Source organism: Vollenhovia emeryi, unplaced genomic scaffold (assembly GCF_000949405.1).
Source record: "Vollenhovia emeryi isolate VEMERY1.0 unplaced genomic scaffold, V.emery_V1.0 DF939121.1, whole genome shotgun sequence".
Taxonomy (NCBI): Eukaryota; Metazoa; Arthropoda; class Insecta; order Hymenoptera; family Formicidae; genus Vollenhovia; species Vollenhovia emeryi.
The window spans coordinates 944,877-963,345 of record NW_011967245.1 but is presented as its reverse complement, the minus strand read 5'-3'; the positions used below and the strand labels follow the sequence as shown (position 1 = coordinate 963,345).

Here is an 18,469-nt window from a genome sequence, read left to right as displayed (position 1 = left end):
AACAGCTTCGGACTCGCGAAATCTTTTCCCATCGACAAGTCTGAAAAGTCTTGCTTGATCGTATGTTTTATCTCACGTGAAAGATGATTCTTCCTCCGTTGCGTCACGAACCTCGGTTAGGATTCGGAGATTCCAATATGCAAGCGTTGAAGTCCTTATATGGACCTTGGCTTCGTCGCTCGTTTCGTTACGATCGCAATTTTTACGGCAAGGATTTTAAACTCCTCCGTCTCCAATTGTGGAAGACCATACTTATTTCAAAGCTTTAGTTATTGCTGTTGTTGCTTGACAGTTTCTCTCCCTCAAGGGACACAACACCGCGATTTATTACCCAGTTCCCTAGCGGAAAAATTTCTATAACTATAAAAATTTTCATATTTCATGAAAACAATTGTGTACAAATTAGTACAAAACTTTACTAGTTTATAATATATTTTATGATACATTCAAGTGTAATAGCATTGGATCCGGAAATCTTTTCTGTGAGTGTGACTGCTTTAACATTAAGGTGTAAGATATAAGCGAGAGATTACATTTTATACTGTATACAAAACATAATAACACTACGCTCTCTAAAAGTCAGTGTATTACGTATAACTGTGAATCAGTGAATATTCACTGTTTTCAATGACGATCCACTGATTGGCTTTTAGAGGGCAGACTTGTTCGTTTCAATTGTCGCTACAAGAATTATAAAAATGTGGTTGGCTCCTAAAATGACTATAAAGTACAGTGAAATTGTGGTAACTGCAACCATTTTCTTCTGTCAGTGTAACGTAATATTGACACCGCGGGCTTTGGGACAAATTACTCCTCGCCAATTAAAAAATGATCGCAAATAGGATGCATGTCGGATCTGTCTGAATGACATAACGCCTCTCGATGTTTTGAACAATGATATACCTGTTGCATCTTGACTATCTTGTAAGTGTACTAATCGGCAGTGATGCCTGGCGTGATTTCGGCGACTTAATCAAGTCGACACGAGATCTTGGCACGTACGAGCGGGTCGAAAATATGCGAGTAGGAAGAGGCGTCTGTCAGTCTGTTTGTTTAGTAAATGACGCGAAATGATCGTGTGACGGATCGCGTGTCGGAGGATACTGCAGGATCGCGCGCGAAAGATATTTCGTACGTACCTCCCGTCGCCGCGCATCAACGCTAATTGTTGCCATTTTAACGTCTCGCATTCCGTCAACTCTCGCGAAAACAATGACGTCGGGCGAAAGATTGTATTTTACTCCCGTTATGCAGCGGCGCTGAATTTAATCGGCGCAAAATCAAACTGACGATTCTTCTAAAAGGACCAGAAGTGCGAGGAGAAAGCGCGTTTACTTTGCACTCGGCGCGCTAGGAAATACATACGCCTTCGCACTTCATAAATCGCGCGAGTAAAGTAATCTTTACTCCATAAATCTCGAGAGCAAATTAATTTTCTCACTCTTTATTAAACCGCCGGAACAGATTCTCAACGGCGCAGTTATTCCAAAAGTCCACAATTAATTTAATGTGAAGAGCGTCAAGTGCCCCGTCTTCCTCTTCCTCGCCGGATAGGATTACCGTTTGGTCGGGAAGCTCCGAGAGTCTTGTGTCTATTCTCGCCCACACACTCTCATCTCGCGTGAGATCTAATGCGATCTGAAATCGAGTTACGATAAAGCCCAGCGCGCGCGAATTCTCCGCCTCCACCCTCGCGCGACGTGCTATTCGAATATCCGCGTGCGAAATCTGTGTGGCTAAGATCCAGCGAGTGTTTCGCTATATTAAGATCCCTCTTACGTAACGGATACTCATATCCATGCGAATACATCCGAACGTTTAATATGCTCGTCGTGGTGTGCTTTCGTCAAGCGTGCGAGCGCTTGCGGGCTCGAGTGCGAATTAATTCGCGAACGCAACTCCACGGCGGTTAAGTGTTGACGAAACTGAACGCGAGACTGGACGTATTATAGAAAGTTAAGCGATAAGAATTCCATCGAGTCAAGTAACCGTACAGCGTACAGGGTACGAGATGATACCACCTAATTTTATCTTCAATTATATTTCTATATCATAGTCGCGTCCAATAAATATCCATTATGAAAGGTCGAGTGACGGAAGCGTTTTATTTCCCGAGAATCTCGCGGTAAAGGCAATCAATTTGATAACGAATGTATTGAAACAATGAAGAAAATTTAACGAGATATTTATTTGCCATCCGGACTTGTCGCGAAGTCGCACCTTAGGTTATCATCGCGTTTTAACGCGGTCAGGTATCAATCGTCAGCGAGAAAATTTCCGCGCGATTATTAAATTGCCAAACGCTATTAAATATATCATCTCTCAATCCCTCTCGACCGCGAGAGTACGCAACTTAGCCGTCCTGTAAATATAACGTGAATAACATTTGGTAACGTGTGGGATATTTTCCCTGGCGCTTCCCCAAAGTCACGTTAAATCCTATAACGAGTTTTACGCTCTTATTATCCCATCTCGAAGATCACTTGACGTGTGCTTAACAGATATTTTGAATATATGATGACATATTTCAACAAGATAACTGTCTCGCGACGAAAGAAAGTCACGAAATCGCGAATAATGATTCGCGATTTCGTGACTTTCATCATAAATAACATTTATTATGTTATAAATGTTTTAATTTAATAATTGTCGTGTTAATTATGTATGCAAATAAGTATTTCATCATGTAACATTTATTGTATTATAAATGTTATAATCTCTAATAATTAGAGGACAGTCTTCTGTTATGAGATAGGATTCTAATACGAGATAACAGGTTTTCAACATCTAAATTCAATCGCAAATCTTTTTTCGCATCGATTACACGATCTAACAATCAATTTTCCACTAAACAGATTTCACCCCAAGGGCAATAAATTCTATTAATTTAGCAAAAACTCCGCTATCTCATATTAGAACCCTATCTTATAATAGGGGATTTTCCCCTATGTAGAAATATTATATGATGATAAATCTTCGAATTCACTCTTTTCTCTTCTCTTATTGTCTCTTTTATCTCGGATTGATTAGATTGTAGTTTTACTATTTAATCATTTCGAGAAAATAGGCTGAAGACATAATAGTTAACATTTGTGAAATAGAACGCTTTTACGTATATTAATATTGAATGGAAGCTCGTCGCTTTCAAAACCAACATGGACAAAAGCAATGTATTATAAAATTTAGAAAGGAAATATCGTGTGAAGGGAAGCGTCGCGAAATTATCAATATCTAATCGTTATTTACGTTATACGACGATATTGGTATTAATAATTATCGAAATGAAAATCGATTTTAATTTGAATGCAATTTTCACGAAATACCTCTGTTAATTTTACAGACATTCATCGTGTCACAATTTGACTACAGAAATTACTTACATACTTCAACTTCTGATATTTGAGATTTCGTAACGGGAACTTTCCCACGTGAAATTTTCTAACACAGCTTCTTGTGCCGCACTTTCGACGTAATGACGATGCGTACAGCCGTCTAATATTTGTCCGATATTCTTTTTAAACATGGAACGTTATGTTCCCGAAGACCACGTAATGGGGGATATGCAATTAAGATATTACATTAAAGACACGTCCGTCGCCTTCTTTCGAAACTCTTGTATTGATCTGTTTAGATCTATTTTCATTTCTTCTCGTTAACTTTCTTGAAAATGAAAGATTAGTTTCGTCATTGATCGAGATACGGCGATTATCCGTTTATGTTTCAATGAGTTATACGTATTAAGATCAAATTGAAAGATGTGCAATCTCCATGTAGATAGTCTTTATTACAGGTTTATGGTTATAAGATTTCCAGATCGATGAAAGGCGGTCTTCTTTTCCATTACAGCACGAGAGGATGATCGAAGATGATACGATTAGCTTTCTTCTTAACGTTCTCTTCCCTCTCCTTTTCTCTGTTTCATTCACGATGATCGCCTCGTCTCTCTGTACAATTTCTCTTCTTCTTCAAGTTCTCATTTCCTTTCTTCTCTCTCGGATCTTTTCCTTCTTTTCAAATTTATGATATTACAAGTGCACGTATGACTGACCAATCTTGTTCTCTTGCCGGATGATTTCGCAGCGATGCACGACGAAGTCGACGAGTGAGTTACTGTGCAGTGACTTCCGGTTTCGTGAGAAGCGTTGCGATGCAGAATTGTGAGAAAGAGGGGTGGGAGATTCAGATAAAGGAATCCGAGAATGAGAGATAAGAAATACAAAACGGGAAATAAACGATAATGAAATAAGAGATAGGAAGAGTCGAACAAGAATGGATGGAAAAACTTGGGAATCCATTTTGTATATCCCCGGCAAAATTTTGAATTCGAACCCGTCGAGATAACAACTTTCCGATAGCAGCGGGGGCGATTCGATATCCCCCTTTATAAAGGAACGGCGAGAACTTTTAAAACTAAAATCCGAACCCGAGTATAAATTGAAATCTAGAGTTAAATCTGAATTTCATTGTCTCGATATTTTCATCTCGTCGTCAACGTTGTAAAAGTGAAAAAGGAAATTATATTAGACCACTGTTGCACCCTTCGACGTCTGGTCTCGCGTCGCCGAGGATCCTGCGAGTCTCGGAGAGGACGCGGTCCCCCTTTGAACAAGTCCCCTTCGGCCAGTACCCCCGGGGAGTGATAACGATGCGAGGGTGGATGTCTCGATGCGACTGACTGTTGGCACTTTCATTCAAGAAGGCGTCGCGACGCCAACGTCGAGGCGCGCACGCGCCAGCGGGCGCGGCGCGGCGACGCCTTTCTTCCTTCCGTCGTCTATTTGGGCCCCGTGGTACACCCACGCACCCACGCAAATCGCACGCGTCCACGCACGCGCGCATCGCGCGCCGATTTTTATTTCGATCGATTGAAATATATTCCGGTATTAATAGACGGCGAACGGGCCGGCGTCCCTTTCCGCAGCGGCGACTACTCGGGGGAGTGAATCTCGGTCGAAAAATTTTTTAAACATTTAATCCTCGCAAAATGCGCGTGGCGCACTTTAAATCGGCAAATTCTCTCTCACAGAATTATAAGAGTGATCTTGTTATGTACAGGTTTAATATTAGAGATGTGTGAATCGAGGATTATTGAATCGAATTGAAACGTTAAAATATCATCTTCATTAACAATATAATTATTACTGTAGACACGTGAATAACGGGAGAATATTTCGATGTCGAAAAATAATTTTCATTTTACGTAATTATGAATTCCTTTATAAGGTGAAAAAGTATACAGTCTCTAAAAGTCAATCAGTGGATTACCACTGCAAACGTTGAATAGTCATTAATTTGCAGTTACAAGTGTACCACTGAAAATTGCAGTACTTATAATTGTGCATTAGTGATTATTCCCTGTTTTCAGTGATACTCCACTGATCGACTTTCGGAGATATAGAGGAAAGTCCTCTATTACGAGATAGATTTCTAATATGAGATAGCAGGTTTTCGACACCCAAATTCAATCTCTTCTCGCAACGATTACACAATCCAACAATGAATTTTCCATTAAACAGGTTTCACTTCAAGAGCAATAAATTCATGGCGAAACCAATAGACGATGCTTATCAATTAGTATTGTCTTAAAACATATGCGTGGAGGAAAGTCCCCTTTTATGAGACAGGCTTCTAATGTGAGACGGCAGGTTTTCAACGTCCAAATTCAATCGCAAATCTTTTTTCGCGACATTTACAATCCGACAATGAATTTTCCACTAAACAGATTTCGCTCCAGGGGCAATAAATTCATGGTGGAATCAAGCGATGATGCCTATTAATTTAACAGAAATCCCACTATCCCATATTAGGATCCTCATATCTCATAATAGGGGTCTTTCCTCTATATTTACTCTCTAATGAATTTTCCCTCAGTTGGTCTGTTGCAATTAAAAATTAGCCGGTGGCAACCCCGCAGTAATTGCGGGGTGACAAATAATTTCGGTAAGAAAATTAACTCGATGCTTATCGCGGAAGCGTAAGATAAGAGTTCGAGCCTCTTCGGTTCTTCGGCCTTTGAGTCTCGGAACGCCGTGAATAGACCGCTCGCGAGAGAGTGATTGAGTGATCGCGCGATCGCGTCTGTTTTTATAGACCGGAGAAACTCTCGAGAGGCGCGATCGTTAGCGCGAGATCAATGGTCGACGTCGATGATCGACGATTCGCAGTTGAGAGCCTTCAAGCTCGACACCCGTCGTACCTTCAAAGCGCGAATCGCTGCCCCGGCTGAGTGACGTGCCTTCCGCGATACGGCAACTTCGAGCGTGCCGACGCGACGCAACACGACCGAAGAAAAATTGCAGGCTCGCGCCCGACGATCACTCGCGCGAGTTACAGGCCCCGAAATAAAAATCAGATATCTCCACATTGTGTAACAGCAGGCCTGTGCATGCGCGAGAATCGAGCGACGAGCGACTCCCCTTCGATGTCGCGGCAAAATGCCCGTGGCGTTTGCGCCTTTCGGCAAAAGCTGTGGAAATAAAGAAGCTACTTTCTTTCGCACATATTAATAATATATTTTGACTCGTGAAAATTGTGAAAGTATTAAACCCATACAGCACAGAAAGTTAAATAATGTTACTGAAACGTTGCAACGTTGAATGTTGAAGTATAAATATCTTTTCTACGTTGAGTCTAGATTAATGTTCGTACATTAATTCTTCATATTGCTGCAACGTTGAAACAATCTTGAATAAATTATTATTTATGAAATAAAATTGTGGAAACGACCTTACTGGCACTTCTTTATTCTATTATAACTTTACCATTAGCTAAAAATTATTATTTTTTGACACTCAAATAGATACTTAAAAATGTATAATTATGAAATTTATACATATATAATATTTTTGCCACGGTCAGATATTTTCTAAGCTAAGATTAGATTATTATTTTAGTGGAATAATTTCAAGCACTTCCGACAGTTGTAAAAAATATTCCGCTAAACGCGACCAATGTTAACTCAGTATAATTTAACAATGTTTTCTGAATATTGGATTGTAACGTTTACAAGACATTGCAATTCAGCGGACACTAGATTTTTTCAACGTTAAATCTACATTTCGTAACATTTATGCAATATTGCAATGTTGCAATGGTACGTTTCTGAGATGTTGATCCAACATTTGTTTGCTGTATGGGAAAAAAGCGAAAGCTAGACGGGTTTTCTAGTAAACTGAGAAAGATGAGATTGTCAGACCGAAATTTCTACATTTTCTCGCCACAATAAATAGAGAAATTAGAAAAATTATCCGACCGGTAATATTTATTAATGCTAGTGTTTTTTCACTGCTGGATAGTATATTTATAAGAAAATAAAAGTAATGAAAAATATGTATCCTCTCCTGCGAGTTCCCAGATAGCACAACACACTCCTATGAACACAGAATATTCTTCAAGAATATTTGGAATATTCCAGAAGTCATTCTAATATATTTATCTTATCGTTCGTGGAACATTCGACTGGCACTACTAGAAATCTTTTTCGAATGTGAATAGAAAAATCTATCGAATGTAGCGTGTCAGTTGTATATGGTATGATCACAGGTTTCACTGCCTTTTGCATAAGATAAGCGTATTATACAATAAATATGTGCAATACATAAACTCGTTGAATATTCAAAAATTAGTCTGAACGAATATTCCAAAGGCATTCTCGACGAATATTCTAAAAAGGTTCTTCTTCGTTATGAATATACGATTTCTAATTGTAATAATCTATATATATTTAAAGGATATTCGATTGGAATATTCTGAAATTAAGAATATTTGCACTCCAGAAGAATATTCGTAGAACTTATGTGTGCTATCTCCTAATTAAAACACTTGACGTGTGATTTTATTGTTCTTAGAATAATGCGCCTTCATTGGTTGCGGGTTTCCGAATGACGGCCAATCGTTAGAGCAATTTTTCGGCACAGGGCAAGGTATATTCGCGGATTCTGCCTAAACTTCCGTTAGACCGAAATAGACGCGAAATGACACGGATAAGCGGCTGGGTGTCGCTGAAATAAAACTCGCGGCCATCTGGATTCGCGATGTATGGAAAAACAAACTCGTCGCTTCGGCTCCACCGCGCTTTACGATTCGCCCTAAAACCACGCGATAACCGGCGAATGATTCGCGGACATCCGAAAATATGCCCGGGACTTAACAAGCTGAATTTTTAATTTTCCACGAATCCCTGAACGTGAGGCTAACGTTTGGCCAGGAATGATAAGAAAACCGTTAAGTCATTCTGATCAGAGACTCGGGTATAATAAAGTTAAAAGCAAAGTACATCCAGAATTATATAGAGGAAAGTCCCCTATTACGCGATAGGATCCTAATACGGGACAGCAGAGTTTCCGTTACATTAATAGGCGTAATCAGTTGGTTCCACCATGAATTTATTGCCCACGAAGCGAAATCTGTTCAGTGGAAAATTCATTGTTAGATCGTGTAATCGTTGCGAAACAAGATTTGTGGTTGAATTTGGACGTTGAAAACCTGCTGTCTCATATTAGAAACCTATCTCATAATAGAGGACTTTCCTCTAGTCATCTAATTGCTGACTAATACACTTGTCGTGGAGTAATATCGAAGATAATTGTCAGTTTGATTTCATAATTATTTAAGTAGATCATTATTAAATTCGTGCTCTCTAAAAGTCGATCAGTGGATTATCACTGAAAACAGTGAATGGTCACTGATTTACTGCGATTTTCAGGGATGCACTTACAACTGTAAATCTGTGACTATTCACTGTTTTCAGTGATAACCCATTGATTGATTTTTAGAGACTAGGAATATTACAAATAAGGATTATTATTATTTATAATGATACTTACACTCTTTTCGTGTAACAGGAAACCCTGTTACTAAGACTCGTTTACAGAGATGAAAAAGTCTGGCAATCCGTTGAACAGGCGTCTGCTAACGCGAGTTTCGTTTCCCTTAGCCCAAGAATATATATAAGCTATTTTCAACCTCGATCATCGCGAGAAAAAGCGAGCTGAGCAAAGTTCGTCCCGAGAAAACACGAAAAATGCGCGCGTGAAGTAAAACTTAACCGCTTTCGATTGCAAAATATTTTTGCCACGCTTAAATAGCGATTAAACAGATTACTTTTCAAAATAAGCTGAATGAAAAATTTCTTAGAGAGACGTATCCCTTTTTCATAGTTACAACTAGAACTTTTACGTAAAACAATGCCAATGGTGCACAAAATTATGATAGCTTTTATACACGCATGGTTTCTTCTCTCTCTCATCTCTAAATCTGTTTAGTAGAAAATTCATTGTTAGATCGTGTAGTCGTTGCGAAAAAAGATCTGTGATTGAATTTGGATGTTGAAAACCTGCTGTCTCATATTAGAAACCTATCTCATAACACGCCTTCATCTAGCAATACTTTTTTTAATTATAAAACTGTAAAATGGTCTCGTTCTGCCTAAATAATTCATTTTATGTTGCGCGCGTAAATCGAATTAATAATACAATATAAAATATAAAAATCTATAGGTAAGAGCCTATAATTTCCAGAATTATTATAATTTCTCTATTTTTATCTAAAATTTTAAATTAAATTCTGTGTGAAACTGAACGAAACTCGTTTACGAAGTGGCCAAGACGAGATTTATTTCACTCCCCCGCATCGATCTCGTCTTCAGTTTCCCGTATTCGGCCGTCGGATCCGACTTTCGAAGGGATCGGGGACGCAGGGGATGATCGGAGATCTAAGGGCGGGAGGAAATCGGAAAGTGCCGCGCGCCGAGAGTGCACGGCAGCGAAGTGGAGGCGCGCACACATCCGTAAGGTAAGGCAAGAAGGGACGGTTCTATTTCCGGATGCGCGGCTTACCAAATATACGCGACGCCACTCGCCTTTACGACGTATATAGCTTCCGCCGCGCGTCCACCCGTCCCCTTGCCTGCCACCCCCACGTCCGCGCGCCATTTTGACGGGACCTGGTCCCCGGTCTCTCACGTTCATTAAGCGGCCTCGCCCGCCGCGGGATGCGGACGCGTTTAAACAACCGTAATTGCACGGTTCCAACTCGTGCGGTTTTCCCTCCGCGGTAAAACCACCGCCGCGTTTGTTGCACGTTTCAGCTTTCACTCGGCCAGTAGTCCAGTTTGAAGAATTGCCTCGCCTAGCGGCGAATCATTTCGCCTCTCCTTCGTACACGTCTCTTTTATAACGTAACTGTACAAGCGTCCGAATGATTCTGCGTATGCAATTGTATTGGATATTTATCAGAAATGTTCTAATACTAAATATTAGAAATGTGGCTCACTAAAGATACATTATTTTATTGGAAATAATAAAGAGAAGTTCAAAGGCGCGACGAAGCATAAAATTTATACGTTCGCGAGGAATTAATATTTCATACCCGTACTAAAAATAAAATCTGGTAGATTCAACCAGTCGTCTGTTAGAAAATGGACGGATCAGAATTCCTTTAGGATTTACCAGATGTGTAGTGAAGTCTAGCAAACTTCTGGTTATGAAATATCGAGCCCTATCGTGCTAACTAGAAAGTCTGTTTGGTTTAGCCAAAATATATTCTATCGTGTCTTGTTGATACAATCAAAGCATTTTTCTCAGTGCGCAGACGCGTAAAGTACGGTCTTCCGATTAGTTGCGTCAGCTTGTAATAAGAGCAAAATTTTGCACGAGATGCCAGATCTAGCGTGAAAATGCGTGGGATGCAAATACGAGTTTTGTAAAATTGCAATTTACTCCGTTACTTCATGTATTGCCGCTGCTTCGATATCCTCTCTAAGCTGATAAATTTTATATAATCATAAAACCTGTTATATAACGCATCTGGATCTTCGGGAAATGGGCGGATCAGGGAAACAGGTGTCTTCGTGAAATAATCGCCGCGCAGGAGAACGCTTTGTCCTCCCCCCTTTTTTTTGTCAAAACCGTTTTCTTTATTTTGTAGAAAACTGCGTGATAAGTACACCAATAATCTTGCAATGTCGAAGTGTTGCCGATTTATACTGGAGACGGGACGGGGAGGGCCGCCCGCGGGCTTTCGGTCTTCGTCAAGCGCCTCAAAGTCAAGACCCGAGCAGCCTCCCCGCCGACCCGTCGTGTGTTACATCGTTTGCTTTTCTTTTTTTTTTTCCTAGCAAGCCAGAGCAGTGAACAACGAACATGTCTTTTTCTTCTTTCCCTATGTGATAGTGTGGTACGACTCTCTATAGTGTATAAAAAGAACTCTTTCATATCCCTCATTCTCTCTCACTCTTTCTCTCACTCACTTTCTCTCGCGCTCTCTCTCTCTCTCTCTCTCTCTCTCTCTCTCTCTCTCTCTCTCTCTTGCTCTCTCTCTCTCGCCCCGCCATGGCGCGCTCGAACGAACGTGACTCGCATTCGAAATGTGCAATTTCGCAAGCGCGACGCGCCTCTCTCCGAGTGCGGCACGAACTCGCGCGATCTATTCCTTTTTCCCCCCCGTCTCTTTCCCCGCCCCTTCTCCCCGTCCCCGTCTCCCTGCCTCTCGCGACGAGCCGCGCGAACTGTTTTTACTTCCTTCGAGATGAGATTTTTGCTTTTAACTTTGCATCTTGATTTTCCTCCGTGTTACTCCCGGTAGAAGCGATCTACTACTTTTAACACTGTTTCTACGACATCGATTGATTACGTTGAAAAAAAAGGAGTCCTGATTTCCGCTATCTCTTTCTCTCCGTTTTTGTCGCTCTCTCACATACACACACATTCTCTCTCTCTCTCTCTCTCTCTCTCTCTCTCTCTCTCTCTCTCTCGCTCGCGCATTGCCATGGTCGAACAATTCTTTTGCTGTTTGAACTTGTCGAACGACGCGACAAGCTCTGTCTTTTATTTCTGTCACAGAACTCTGTACTCGCCGGAACGTGCACTTAGCGTTCGAAGCATCAGTCGAGAAAAAAATATTTTCCAAGTGGGTAACATTGTCTCTCTCGGTGCGATCTACTATACGTGTATACATAAATCATCTAAAGTAGACCTCGGTCTTTATATATAAAAGTATATACTTATACGACATATATACGTTTTATGTATAAAGGACTTAATTTATGTATTTCACAAAGGAAAATATACTTAACTATAATGAACACTAAACTTTCGAGACCAATCCTTTAACGTCCACACACGGTTAAAAGGCAAGACTGTTCCCTTGAATGTTCTCTCCCGACTGATTTTCGTATAAGAATTATATAGGAAAGCGCATTTTCCAATGTGTACAAAGTTCAGTGATTTCCGCCTTTGTCGCGCTCCTCTGCAACGCACTTCTCTCTCTCCCTCTCGGATAACATTTTCGTACTAATAAGGTGAGCTCGTGACACACATGACACGACTCCTTTCGCTTTCTCGCGAGCGTAAAACATTTGTAAAAACGAGTCTCGTGTCACGAGCCTCCCTTAGTGGTGCGCAACAATAGGAGGGCTGACCGCAGGACGCGACGTATCCTCGAACAGCGGCGAGACGTCATTTCTAGCGTGATTTCACTCATTCAATTTGATTCGCGACTTTGCTGCCGTCAGTGTTCCCGAAATTCTCTGATCGGCGCTCCTAGCAACACGGAGCGCAGCTCTTTTCTTCGATTAATAAAAACTTGTTAAAGAATCGAGGAAACTGGCGAAATACGATTGCACTCGTATGCAATTATTCGGACGCAAAGTCGCGAGTCAAATTGATCGGACAGACCCATGCCGGAGATGACTCGAGGAAAGGAAGAGATAAGGGGGGGGGGGGGCAAAATTAGGATCGAATGGTCGAAAGACTTACAGGGTGGATTTCGCGAGAGGGACATTGGCGAAGCCCTCGACCTCCCTTCCACCGCGAGGGACTAGACATACCGATCTTATCAACAGTGTACAATTATAATTACAGCATAGAAACGAAAACTTTTAAAAGGGGGATACCGCTTTTGACCCCTGCTTGCAACCGCTCCGCTCCGCGTCACAATTTCGCCGGAGGGAGGACGCGAGTTATTTTGGAACACCTTGGGAAATCACATTGCGCCTGAGAGAGAGCGAGAGCGAGAGCGTGCGCGCGCGCAAGAGAGAGAAAGAGTAAGAGAGAGAAAGAAAGAGAGTCCTTTCCACCGCCAAATTCGCCGACAAGGACGAATAGAGTGGCTCGGCTGTGTTACCCAAATCGGTAGAATCGGTGGAATCGGCGGACGCGATCGTTCCTCGGCACGGCTCAACGTGACTAGATTAATTGGCAGCGGCCGGCTTGATCTCGCACTTTAATTTTGTAAGCTGCAGATCATTTGGCCGATTGTCTCACCGTCCGAAAGCCCGTCGTGATAACGAGAAATCATGATGGGATTGGAAGCGCGCGAAGCGAAAAGATTGCGGACACGTTCAGAGAAATAGTTCAGTTTTCGAGAAAAGAGAAAGAATTCAATCCCATTAACTATCCCGCTTATGACACGCTGTTTCTTGACTGTGAAAAGCTCGGCTGTATCTTCAGTTTTGTTCTTTTGTAGCCGTGCGGACTTGCAGCTCTAATTAACCGTTAGTCTCCGCTTCCGACACATTTCCATTATCTTATTGCCTCCTTCGCTTGTATCTCGCGATGGACTTTGAAACATTACGGTCTCGATTCGCCGCGGAGTCTGCTGATGCCGCACACTGCGACAATCGCGGACGACGTCGCGATCAAGCCAGCGCCTCGTGTTACGGTGAGATTGCTGAGAATGGAATTTTATTTGCGCCAAGAATTCGATAAAAATTATTTACGAAATTCACTCAGTTCGATAGCGCCTAAAGCGCTCAAAGCGGACGATTTGCTAAACAATTTATTGGTATTAAAAAAATGTAATTGTGACTTTTAAATCGCTTAAAATAGCAATCTCGAAGATTGAACCGTGAACTCGGATGGGCAAAAGGATATTTTATTTGCGATCACTCCCATTACTCTCTTTTCTCTCTTTCTTTTTTTCTCCTTTTTTCTTTCTCGCTCGCTCGCTCTCTTTCTCTACCTCTCACTCTCACTCACACGCACACACGCACTCACATACGCACACACGCACGCACGCACACACACCCGCACACACACACACACACACTCTCTCTCGTGTCGAAAGGCCACGATTATACTCATACGTCTCGCACCTCTCATCAAATCCCAATTAACAAATTGCTAGATATATCACGATGTCTGATAGCGATAATAGTAATCGACAATAGCTTGCTAAAATTTTCACTTCGCCTAGAACTTATCGTCTAAAATATCTCGCGCTCGCGTCGTCGTGTTTAAAATTCAATCTAAGTCGACGACGTCGCAAATTTAACCAAAACTTGCACAGGACCCATCGAATTATACATTTCCTTTTCTCGAATCCACTTCTGTTCCGCGCTCGCCTCCACGTTTCATCTTCCACGCTTGTCCATAATCCACCTGTCCCCCCGACCACGCATACACGATTTGTTTTTTTCCTATTGCATGCAAGAAAAAAAGTTAACGCGCGCGCGAGACAACGGGATCGTGATCAACGGAAGATGATACGAAGGGGCAGTACAGAAGTGAGAATGCGAAAAGAAAGAGAAAAAAAGAAACATCTTTGCCAATATTCCTTCTTGATCGCTTCGCTCCGCACACGCGCGTTAATTTCTTTACATACGATACAATTAAACCTCGTCGCCTAATATTGCATGCGCGTGAACACATCTCAAAGGTGAAACAGAAAGACGATATTTTTCTCCCCCGACTCGCCACACAGCGACACAATGAACATGAAACGAAACAACGTCGCCGTGCGGGCGTAATTGCCCGGACACTTTCACGAAGATAAAAATTTACAATTTTCCTCTGTCTCAGGAAGAATTTGTTAACGATGATTAGGACCTCGCCGTCAGGATAATACACTTTCACGCACGCCGAATGCTGAATCTTGCGTCGAGCGATTTGACGAAGTCGCGCCGCGAACACGCACGGGGCGGTGGTATAATGAGAATTTTGTGCACCTAATGGAAACCCAAACGGATGTCTAATGGCGCGTCAACCCGGCATTGCCTCGGAAACGAAGCGGAAGCTCGCGAAATTAACGCCAACAAAAGCGCACGCGAGAGATTATTCCGCTCCACGCGTGCCATCTTTCCCTCCTATCTCGCGCATTCCTCGTACGCCACGCACGATCCGTAATCACAAAGGGAAACGTATCGGTATAATTTCATTGCAATTTCTCCCTGCGTCGCGGACCCTTAAGAAATACAATAATAATTGGTGACTTCTCATGAAATAATCGAGTGATTCGCTCCGTCCCGAAACTGAGATTCAAAGTTGACCAGGCGTTCCCGCGCCATAGTGTACAAGTTTGATCTTGAAAATTTAATTCAACGTCCATATCTTACGAGAAACAACGCTAGAATTACTTTAAAAGGAATAAATTGTGAGATTAAAAAAAAATTACGCGATGGTTCAATGATTTAGTAAACCATGCGCAAACGATTGGCGATATGTTCTCGAAATTTAAGATTTATTATCAAACTTTGAGAACAAAATAGGCTGAAACGTATGTTCACTTACGAAGCTACAAACGCGTCATCAAACTTGAATCCTCGTTCGTACAGAACTCGTCCTATTTTGTCAAAACTGAGGCCTTATCTATTTGAATAATAATAAAGATAGCATTATGTCGGACACAGGGCGAGCCATTCGGAACGCGAAAGGGATGCGCATTCTCATAGATTTGCATTGCAAATGTACTCTTGTATGCACGCCGCCATTACAAACGTACTCCGTCTGCAAAACAAATGTTTATCGAACAAATAACGATCATTCGATTCTTCCTCGATGCACGAATGCACTACGGTCGATCGTTAATTAACCGGTTGCATTAACGTCGATTGGATTGAACTCATTATATTGACGAACTAAATTTCCCTCCCTTCCTCCGTTATATTTACACGAATAACTTAGTGAGAGATAGGCAATTGCTAACAGCAAGAATTAGTTAACCAGAAATATCGATGTAACCGTGCCGAGCAATCGCGTTTATGTTTCCTCCTTGTATATTACAATGTAATTCTAATCTAAAGATAAAGAACATATACGATTAATGCAATGCTGATTGGAGGAACCATCGATCCTTTCCATTCCAGCTACTTGAGTTGCAAGAAATTTCGAAACTCTTACTTTATTCTAGAAATTACGCATCGGTGTAACGCGATGACAGACGAGACCATCGGTGCTAACTCTCTCTCTCTCTTTTTTTAGCTTTTTAAATAAATTATCAGTACATCGATTTGCTACTTATAACGATTATGATTGAACATGTAATGATTACGAACACATAATCTTTAAAATAAACAAGAGATCGACAAATTTCCCTTATAATTATCTCTAATCCTTATGCCGGAAAAGATTCGACGTTTGTTGATTGCTTCAAGTACGCATAGCATTCGAGGTAGAAACACATTCGACTTTGACTTTGCCAGAAGAATATACATTTGTCGGAGGTGCGTGCGCGTCCCATTATAGTTTCGTACGGCCGGCCATCTCGTGTTTTTAATGGTATGCGTGTTTGTAACGTATGTTTGATGTTTTACTTTTAAATCGGTATGTAGCATATCGTTTTTTTTTTAGTCGTAATAAGTATATTGATATTGAACTACCTAGCCTAATATGTACAGAGTTCCCGTTTTCACTCTTGGCACTACATTATCCCCCTACGCAACTTCTCACACGCATACACAAACACGCGCGAGCGCGCGCGGGTCCCGCTCTTCTGTCTTTTTTTCTCTCCTTTCCTCCTTTCCTCTCGACCCTGCAATTAGCCGCGCCTCCTGCGCGTCTTTCGTTCTACTCGTTCCGCACACGCGCGCTTGCATTTACTCGTACGCACGCCTGGTCTCGCACTCACGCAACCGAACGAATTCGCTCATACAACTCATGTCCCGTTCGTCCGTTTTTTTTCCCCTCCTTCTTCTTTTTCCTCCGCAACCACCATCGCGTGAAACCACACTCTTGCCCCGTCCGGCCGTCGCGCAGCAGCCGCCCGTCGCGAATAAAATGTTATATCGATAATAAATAATTTACTAAGTCTTCGTCGCGATGAACAAACTTCCGCGATGTCCGACGATCGAGTCTCCGATCGAGAGCTGGAAGAGGGTGACCGGCGGATCCGCTTCGTCGCCGAATCGGTGTCGCGAATCCCGCACCTGTTTCTCCTCGAAGTGAAGCTTCTCGCCGTTCCAAGTTCCCGGACAGGGATGCCCCTCGTCCCAGGGTAGGCCATCGCTTTGCGTAGCGCGTTGGTTACGCCGTTCTCGACCGCCCCCGTCCATTTTGCGCTCTCCTTCCCGTCTCCTCTTCATGCCCGACGCAACATCGTAATCCTCGTGCCACCGCTTTGAAATAATCTGAGATCTAGGCTAGACACTGGCCGCGTGTGGAATTGCACAATGAGACGCGTCAATAGCGGCGGCGGCGACGGCGTATCGATTCTCCCGGTCGAAGGAAAAAAAATAGAGGACAGGCGCGGACCAACGCGCACGGCGATTGAGCGCAGTCTTGATGACTGATTTGACTTTTTAGTCACTACCAGGAGCCGGCTTCTTTACATTTCCGCCGGCCCTCCTTTAGGCCACGAACGGACGACCCTCTCTCTCTCGCTTTCTCTCTCTCTCATTCTCTCACTCTCACACTCTCTCTTTCTCTCTCTCTCATTATAGAAGAACGCCAGAAGAACGATCCAACGAGGATACCACCGGCCGGGAAGATATTATATTCTCTCGCGTATATACGATACACGTTGCTGAACACGATGGAACACGGCCGATGGAATTTATCCTATGTTGAAGCTTCTCCCGTGAGTCAGTCTTGAAGGGCATCGTCGTTGCCGTTGCAGTCGCGCAGAACGATCTTGAGAACCATCGCTCGTTTTCGAGGTCGGACGATGCGGCTGCGACGATGACGATAACAGCGTCAAGGAAGGAGGACGCCGCGGATCAAACCTTCTGATGGAATTGCTGCTGCTGGGGTTGCTGTTGAAGCTGCTGCTGTTGCTGCGGTTGTTGCTGCTGCTGCTGCTGCTGCTGCTGCTGCTCTTGCCGGCTTTCGTCGGTTTCGCAGGGCACCACGGTGATGTTGGACAGATTGCTACTGCTCAGATTACTGCTCACGTTACTACTGGACTCGGAATAACTAGAAAAGGGCGGTTTGTTGACCGGCATCGACGTCGACGATGGCGTCGTATGGCTCGGGAACATCTTGAACATCGAGCGTGCGGTGTTCAACAACAAGTTGCTGCTGCTGGGGCTTTGACTCCGCGTCACCCGATCGCCGGGCATGTCGAGCAGCCCCGAGTGGAGGTGCTGGCTGCTACTTGGCGTCCGATAAGGCGGCGGACTCTCGCTATCGAACACCGTGCGATTCGGCGGCGCCCGCACGCACTTCTGATAAATCTCGCTCTCCTGGAAACAAGAAAGTTCGCTATAGTCGAGCGTACGAAGTTTTATATTGGACGCACGAATCCCTTGCGTGTTATT

The 18,469-nt window shown here is 42.8% G+C and overlaps 1 protein-coding gene across 1 annotated transcript in view; it reads right to left on the bottom strand.

Annotated features, from left to right (window-relative positions):
• Nucleotides 1-16,737: 16,737 nt before the first annotated feature.
• LOC105570147 (myb-like protein AA) overlaps nucleotides 16,738-18,469 on the bottom strand; it is a 29,782-nt gene continuing 28,050 nt past the window's right edge. Inside the window, exon 3 of the mRNA XM_012027128.1 lies at nucleotides 16,738-18,394. Coding sequence (XP_011882518.1) covers nucleotides 17,930-18,394 — 465 coding nt within the window. The 3' untranslated portion in view covers nucleotides 16,738-17,929. The remainder of the gene's footprint in view (nucleotides 18,395-18,469) is intronic.